The sequence below is a fragment of the Protopterus annectens genome, chromosome 10.part0, assembly GCF_019279795.1.
Source record: "Protopterus annectens isolate FY-2018-M chromosome 10.part0, PAN1.0, whole genome shotgun sequence".
NCBI lineage: Eukaryota > Metazoa > Chordata > Ceratodontiformes > Protopteridae > Protopterus > Protopterus annectens.
Genome location: NC_056744.1, coordinates 57,679,226 through 57,688,343, shown reverse-complemented (window position 1 = coordinate 57,688,343; position 9,118 = coordinate 57,679,226). Strand labels below are relative to the sequence as shown.

General features: G+C 40.7%; 1 protein-coding gene across 2 annotated transcripts in view; it reads right to left on the bottom strand.

Annotated features, from left to right (window-relative positions):
• The window catches only part of NDEL1 (nudE neurodevelopment protein 1 like 1), a 565,699-nt gene that overhangs the window by 347,349 nt on the left and 209,232 nt on the right, over nt 1–9,118 (bottom strand). For both annotated transcript variants that reach the window (XM_044085020.1, XM_044085019.1), the window contains exon 3: nt 2,060–2,213. In XM_044085020.1, the coding sequence (XP_043940955.1) occupies nt 2,060–2,213 (154 nt within the window). The remainder of the gene's footprint in view (nt 1–2,059; nt 2,214–9,118) is intronic.

The window sequence follows — 9,118 nt, the reverse complement described above, 5'->3', positions numbered from 1 at the left end:
TTTCTCCAAATTTTCCTATTTTCAAAAATGTTTTAAATTTTTTTAAAATTTTGGGGTTTCCAAAAATTTTGCAAATTTTTTTGGGGTTTCCTTGAATGCCTTGTGCATTGCAGTATCAAGAGTTTGGAGATAGGCAGTCATTCTTGTGGGAATCATTATTTGATCTATTCTCTTCCGTGCTAGGAATTTCTTTGTTTCTTTAGCACGGTGAGTGCTGGCTGAATCCCAGACTAGCAGACCTCTTTCGCCACCTCGCAAAACAAGTGGCAGCATTACATCGACCCACTTCCTTATACCTGCTTGTGTGCACCAGCTTGTGTGCACCAGGCTTTTTCGGTTTCAAGAATGTAAATGCCTGAAACATGTTCAATCTTATCTTTCTTGGCCTTACTAATGATTAGAGATGGGGTTTTCTTTCCATCTGGATGAATTGTCAAAATACAGGTAACACGTACCATCTTGTAACTAGTGGAGGGAATGTAGACTGATGATGCACCCCTCTGATCAATTGTTGTTTGAGATCCTTGGCCCATAAACACTGCAGTTTCATCCATAGCAATCATGTTTGAGAGTTGGTATTTAGAAAAGTCAATGCCATCAACAAAGGACTTGAACACAAGTGCACGTTTAATAACTTCAGTATCTTCCAGCTTGAACAGTGTTGTTGATCTTGTTAGAGACAGTTCATATAGCTGAAGGAAGCCATCCAGCCAATGTTGTGTTGCTTTGAATTCTTCTGTGGATATTTCTAACTGTGGTGCTATTGCAAGGGCAAATGCTTGAATATCAGCCCTGTGCACAACCAAAGCCTTTGCTCTCCTGTTAGCAATCCACTCACAGATGTCTTCAAGCTCAGGAAATGGTTGCTGACCTGATCCACACTTACACTTCTTAGCTTTTCCCTCATCAGCATGTTGACTGAGGTTAACGTACGCTGCTCGCCATTTTCGGACCATTCGTAGATCTAACTTTTTCTCTTTACAGAAAGCCATCAGGTTCTTTTCACGGGAGTCCTCCACGATTCTTTTCTTGTACTCGACGGAATAGCTCTTTCTTTTTGCACTCATCTTTTCTGGGGTTCGAGGGTTAATTTAAGACTTGCGCGACTGGAGTGGCAATACAAAATGGTGCCGGTTATGAAGAGAAGACACTACCACAGCTGCTCGTTACCATGGCTTGCCTTCCTCAAAGTTGTCTGTACTTTGACCGATCAAAGTACAACTGCATGGGTTTATGGGCCAAGGATCTCAACCTTCAAGTATGAGTGATGATTTGTTTACTGTAAGAATCGGAATTGGGGCTTATTTTTGGTGTAGGGCTTATATCATGAACACCCAGGAAAAACCATGCTAGGCCTTACTCTCTGGTTAGGTCTTACTTAGAAAGAAATACAGTGTGTGTGTGTGTGTGTGTGTGTGTGTGTGTGTGTGTGTGTGTGTATATAGATATGTGTATGTATGTATATGTGTGTGTATGTATATATATATATATATATATATATATATACACATATATATATATACATACACATATATATATCTGTGTGTGGGTGTACCTATTACACACACACAGATATATATATATATATATATATATATATATATAAATACACACACAAATATGCAGTAGTATAAATACATAATGAATTTAGAGAGAGAAAAATACTGAACACTGTTGCAGGAGATCTAACTGCAAATGTCAATGTAATATAATGCTGCATAGTAAGAACAGAAATTAAAAAGGTAAAAAAATCACTGTGAGAATGTCATTTTCAGTATCAAAAATGTATAAAAGATACTTGATACGATTTCTTTAAACCATCTAATTCTCATATGTTTTTCTCTACATATTTATACAATAATATTCTCACTTTTTATTTTAGGCATATATAAACAGTGTAAACAGCTAGATATGTTATTAGCTGGCTTGTTACTTTTGTGAATATAAAAACAATCTGTATATCCTTTATCAATATGTTCACTTTTTAAATAACATAACAATAAAAATTATTTTTGAGAAAACAAAAAGGCATTTTGGAGTAAAGTTCAACAGTAATTACCTTTAATGATTCTACTTCAAATTTCAGTCTTTGGTTCTCTGCATGTAAATCTCGAGTTCTATGTTCTGCTTGTGCTAATTGAGTCTCCAGCTCAGCCTCCAGTTCTCGACTTTCTTCCTGAAATTCAGCCAGTTCGTCCTGTGCTTCTTTGAGACTAGATGCAACAGAAGAATTTTCAAAGTAACCAGAGTTGCTCTTCACATACATTGCCACTAACTCAGACAGCAGATATTGGAATAGGACAGACTTCAAGCATTACTCAAAACAGGAAGTTCAGACATTCTGCAAATTTTCACAAAAACTACTACTACTTAGATACAATGTTTCAAATTCTGTACCAAATAACAATGCATATGTTGATAAACAAGTAAAATATGCAAAAATATCTTCTATTAATCTTTAAATCTGTTTAACTCAAGGCACCAGAATGTAAAACTCTGTAGGAAAGTTCATTTGTGTAATTAACATTAACAGAAGATGTTCAAATAATCAGGGTGAAGTAGCCTTACCCATATGGGTTATATCCTGGTATTACAGAGACATCTGTCCATTCCATCTTCAGTTCTTTCTTGCCTCAGTAACAGGTATACAAATCTATTTGAAACCACAGCATGGTTGCACAGATGAGTTGAGCCTTCATGAAGGCAGGCTGATTTTCTCTAGCTCCTCACATACACCTGAGACTGACATTGAGGAGTAATGGACTCAAGGCAGCCCCCTACCATACTCTACTAGGTATGTCTGTAATTCCTCTTTGAACAACCCATGTTCTACCATTCAGCCATGCAAAATCCTATTTCTCACTCTTGATCGTACTTCAGGACCTTCCAGTTTTCCTATCAACCTTCACCTTAATGAAGTACAGGCACACCATACCTGCTGGCACTCCCCTGACAAATTTACCTGTAACCTAAATGGAAAAAAAATTGATCAGGTTTGAATTACAACTCCTGCTAGCCATGAACCTTTATTGGTTGCTGACATCCTGAAATGCTACTAGACGTTCCTTAAAGTTTTGCTCTACAATTTTCCCTACTAGTGTTGTTATGCTAACAGCGCATTAGTTTGTTGGGCTTCTCCTATTCCCCTTCGTATACCACATTTGCTGTCTTCCAATGCTCAGGCACTTCTGCATTAGCCACTGATCTGTTAAGACATCTCTATCCACGGAGTCTGCCACCATACTGGTCAAATTTCTGAGGACTTTAGAAAGAAGCTCTGGTTTCCTTTGTGCTTTTATCCTCCCATAAGGCAACTGGTTACCTCTCCACCTCCTACTTCTCTACCGCATTTTCTGTCCACTGTTGGCCCTATTTTGCCCAGCGTTTCTCCAAGCATAACACTTTTGCTTTCTTTTGTGAAGACTGAAGCAAACTGTGTATTCAGTATCTGTCACCCTCCCTCAATGCAAACTGTGTATTCAGTATGTCACCCTCCCCCAATTCTTCGGCAATCCCCCATCATTTTTATTCAGCCTAAGAACATCTCTACCATCATTCTTTCTACTGTGTACTGAAAAAGTTGTTTTCCATCTTGATCTCTTCTGCCAACTCTACTGCAACTTCTGTGTTTGCTAATGCAAACGCTTATACAATTAGATTTGAAGAAACATGCCTCTCCCTTTAGATTTTGACTGCTGACACTAGGAAAAGTTCATTTAGTTTTAACAACTCAAGGATTTTCTTGCTTTCTCAGCTGCAAAAGAACTGCAAGTACAAGTTACACATGGCACAGCAGAGGGCAGAGCTGTACAACATATCACCCGCCTTAACCTGCCTAATGCTGCAGTAGACTGTAATGGGACCCCATCTAGTACCAAAGAAGACACAAACCTTAAAAAAAATAGTGAAAATTCCTACACTGATAATCTATACAAATTAGACAATGATTATGGATTATAATAACAATTACATGCATGCCAGTTATAAAGTCCTATTCCCAGAGGGAAAAAAAGGCAGTGAACTACAGACACACACACACACACACACACACACACACACACACACACACACACACACACACACACACACACACACACACACACACACACTTCCTGCAATCTAACTACCAGCCCACGTGTTTAATAAAGGAAATAAATGCATTTTCCTTGTTGTCCAATTGTCATCCTCGTATCATGACTTATCTTTGTATCTATCGATACATTACATATATTATGTATACTGAGAGAGACAAAGATCTATAGATAGACATATAATCTATGAATTTAATGCATAAATATGTATGGATCCATGTATGCAAATATAATGTGCATAAACAGACAGAATCAAAGAATTCATTTTGCCACTTCACCACATTTTCATTACTAGTAGGTTCTACTGGCAAATCACTTTTTCTTCAAGTACCATTCAGGTCAATAAACATACATTTAGAGGTTCAGTGCAATCCTAACTACTATCCTGCTAGAAAGTAATCTACCACTCCATTCCTGCTTTCAAACATGTGACCTATCATACACCACTACCAAGTCAATAAGTCCCCATAGACTGAGCTTTCATAAAGTAAAATTTAACTAACAGAACACTCAATGCAGTGGGCTAACAGTGATAAAAGCAGGCATCACTACAGCAACACATTCCACCCTTACCTCCACAATGGAATCTTTATAGAAGCCTCCAGATGTTCCTGTTTACTGCTGCAGTCCTCCTTAATGGAACATCCAGCCTGAAAGTAACTGGAGGCTGACCGGACCCCCAGAGCTGTACATTTCCCTAATGACCTCAGTAGACTCTCCCGTGTACTTGGACGCCAGAATATCAGTGAAATGAAGGGCAATGGAAAAAGCCATCTTTAGGATACTTACTGCAGTGTCCAAACAAGGTCAGTCCAGCAGTTTGGCTTGCTCCTCAAGAAGGATAAGCACCGCATAAGTGAATATTTTTGTAATTCTGGTATATTCGTGACATTACTGTAAAATTCAGATACTGACACAGCTATTAAAGTATATGTAAAGAAAAACAATTCTTTCAATTGTGGGAAGCAGATACCACATATGGGTTTCCATATTCTTTTATATTAGATTCACCCAGAGGATTAATCAGAAGGCCAGCACAGTCTCTCCAGAGTATGCAAGCTCCCAAGAGGCACACATATGGTTCTGTACTGGCTTTAAGTCAGAAAAGGCCTCCAGGACCCTCCCTCAAAAGTATATGCACCTGTAAAACTGATACTACAAGAAGTAAGACAGGAAACAGAGGACTGTAGAAAGACGCTTGACAGTTTCCATAGGTCTGACAAAACTGAACTCAGCTGCTTTAGCAGCCCTGACTCTGCAGCTTGATCAAGAAGCAGCAACTTTTGGTGTGAACAAACTGTAAGCAGCCATCCATGCCTTCAATTCCCAGAAAATCCTTAGTGACCAAAGCCACAGAGTTTCTGGTTGTCTGTGAGGTCTCTAACAGCCCTGGCTGCTACTGCCCAATTTGTAAGCAGATGGGGGTGAGGTATGCATTCAATTCTAGCTTGTGAGGAGATACCCAGAGATCAGGAAGTAGAAGTTTTCTTTGCCCACCTATAAACTGAGAGCCCTGGGACAGTGAAAACACACATACAAAAATAAAACAAAACTGGAGAGCTAAAGAACAAAAGTCCCAAACCAGCACTCACCAGCTTGCATCGGTCGAGGCTGAGCAGACCCTCAGCCTTGCCCATGTCCCAGGCTTCTTCACAGAATTTGTTCCAACTGGTTTATGAGTTTTTAGGAGTTCAGCCAACCAGCTCTGGAAACCCTGAGGTATCAGGGGACCCTTCTGAAAGAAGAGTGGAATCTGCTCCTATGCAGAATTTGTATACCCTGCCAGATTCAGAAAGAGATGAGTTGGCAAATGTGGGCCACACCTCTCTACTTTCCATTTATGACTCCATGGATGCCTTATCCTCTGCCTCACAAACAAAACCTTTCTTTTGGGGACACCCTTCACACGATAAAGATGGAATTCCAACAGGGGACCAATGAATACTTTAATGCCAAGTTACGACAGAGCCTTCATGGGCTTGCCAGAGCCAAAAGCATTCGCTGCTCATCCAGTTACAGATGTTTTGGAGAATACATTTTCCAATGTAGCTCTATAGCTGGATTCTCTTCCTCCTGTTACTAGGAAACATGACCAGTTCAACCAGATCAAGGATTCTCTGTTCTACCAATCCAAAAATACACAAAAAAGTTTCTTTACAAAAACCCTCTTTCCAATCCAGTGGTGGTTGTCATCCCTGGATTCCATCATGGGATCCTCTCTGGCTCAATCCTGAAACTCCATTCCCAATGAGAGAGACAATCAATCATTTGATGGAAATGCCTATCTCTCTGCTATGCTTGTTTTTAGAGCCTTAAACTGCCATATGCATGTTTAACTATCAGCAATCTCTGATGGAGAAGAGGAGGTCTAGGCAGATAGGATCACCCATCAGGACCTGAAACAGGAGATGCTGGAATTATGGGACTATCATCCAAGGTTGCAAGCACTCCACAAATTATGAATGGGATACAGTGGGTGCATCATCCACGGTCAGTTCTTCAGAGATAAGCTTGGTTGAAGACATAGCCCCGTCAGATCATATGAAGGCAAAGTTCAAAAATGCATTTAAGATAAGGAACTGCTCTTTGGACCACCAGCGAAAAGTGTCTTTAAAAGACATGAAGAAAAAGGGAAAGACCACTGACTTAGTTAAGTAGCTTTTATTTTCAATCATATGTGCCTATGTTCAGCAAAATATAATCATCTAAGTCCTGGTTTTCTCTACCCCAAAACAAGACAAAGGCAAGTTTAACAAGGGAGAGATTTACAGGTACAGAAAAAGAATGGGCCTCTGGGCCTTCAGGACTTTGCACCCCCCCCCCCTTGAAAAAACAGGTATGACTCAGTCAACACAACCCTCCTGAAACTCCATGGGTAGCAGGAATATGATTATTTTTATTTGTGAGAGAATGAGAAAACACTACCAGAAATCAGTTTGTCTAGAACATCCTTAGACAAGGATACAAACCATTTTTTCAGTATCCCACTGGTATCAAAAACAATCAAGTACTGCTAATTCCTCCTCAGTTGAAGGAGCTGCTGGACTGGGAGGGATATAAAAAAAATGGATAAAATGCAGCAGAAAACTTATGGTTTTACTCAGTGCTCACCTTGGTACACATAAAAGAAGGTGCATCTACCTCCGTTAACCCCTCAGGTCTCCCTGGCTCTAAAGGATGCCTACCTCTGTATTCTAACTGCTAGGGCATATAGAAGGATAATAAGATTCAAAGAATTAGAGGGGGGTATCATTTTCAGTACAGCTCCTTGCCTTCTGTTAGTTTACTGCACTCAGGGTCTTTACAAAATGCCTGTCGCCAGTAACAGTATAGTGCAGGACAAACAGCCCATCTACCCTTACCTGGATGGCTCGCTGATTCAAGCAGACTCCATGGTGGAGATCTGGAAGGCCATGAATTTCAACCTAGCATGTTGTCAGAGACTGGGTATGTCTCTCTGTCTCCCAGTGTTTCTGTAACACTGCTATACACAGATTTGCAAACAAATTTTCTCACAAATGACCAGATATTCTCCTAGATGCTCTTTTTCTAGACAACCATGAAGAAGGAAAGGACCATGACAACATACCATTTCAGAGTTCTGAGGTATACAACATCGTTACTCACTTCTAGTTCCACTAGAATTACTGAATGAGAATTTTGCAGTGATACCATTCCCAGTCACACAAGTCAATATTTCTATTCTACCTTTCATAAGGGAAAAAAAACTCACATGGTGAAAAACACAGGTAGAACTCAATTCAAGGCTACCTTTCAGACTAGCCCACGGAACTTATGGGCTCCACTGATAGCCTGGTAGATCCATGTGGGAAGTTTAAAAAGTACAGTTGTGTACACTTACCGTAAATGTATATGTTAAGAGTTTATTCACTGTTACAGTCATCACCTGTAGGTTATCCCTGCTGTGGTAGCCCTCGGCCGGCCTGAATACCAGAGTCAGTGTTTTTCTGAGTCAGCTGCTGTCGCCTGTAGACTGACGTCAGGTTGTCAGTGCTATAAAGCAAGGCAGCTGATGCCATTATATCGTTTTTTCTTGCCCTAACCAGTCAGAAGCCCCAGGAAGTACGGCAAAGTGGTCAGCAACCACCCCAAGAAGCTTATGTCGCCCTAATGAAAGAGGATATAAGGGGGAAGGAAGGGAAACCAGGACTGAACAGTGAATACACTCTAACATCTACATTTATGTTAAGTGTACACACAAGTGTACTATGTTCTTCATGTTTCACTGTTGCAGTCATCACCTGTGGGAGGATTCCCTAAGCTGAGGAGAGGGGTGGATTAGAGACCTAGGCATGGGTAAGTAAGCCTGGCAGAACTGCAGAGGCAAATCCTGCCCTAGCCTTAGAGAAAAGAGGAAGGTGGTAATGCTTTGTAAAGGTATGGAGTAAGGTCCAGGTGGCAGCTTCCAAGATGTCTCTGGTGGGAACTCCTCTGAGGAATGCTGTGGAAGGGGAGGCTGCCCTAGTGGAATGGGTACGAATAGACTTATGGGGAGGTTTCCCATCAAATCTGTAGCAAAAAATGGAAACAATGTGATATCCACTTGGAAACGGTCTGCTTGGAAATGGGCTTCCCCTCTGCTCCTTGGGCAAAACTGACAAGAAGTTGGCCCATTTTTCTGAAGGGTTTAGTACGGTCCAGGTAGTATCTCAGCTGTCTGTGCAGAGATATTTCAATTCTGCTGAAGCAGCAGATTCGAAGGGTGGTAAGGTTAGTTTTTACAAAACATAATTTAGGTTCTAGGCTGGCGTGGGTGGCCTTCTGGGAAGTCTGATATTAGAAGCCCCTCTGAGCTCTTGTTTAATCAAAGGATGAGAAAACAGGGGCTAGTCTGTATTAAAATGAGCTGAAATGGCTGAGGTGTGGATTTTAATAGAAGAGTAGGTGAGGTCACTATTGAGTAATTCTGCTAGACAGTCCAGGGTAAGAGGGACAGAAGGTTGTGAGGAACTGGCCCCTCTGGACTGGCTCCAGGAGCAGAATCTTTTCCATTTCCCTGCATAAGA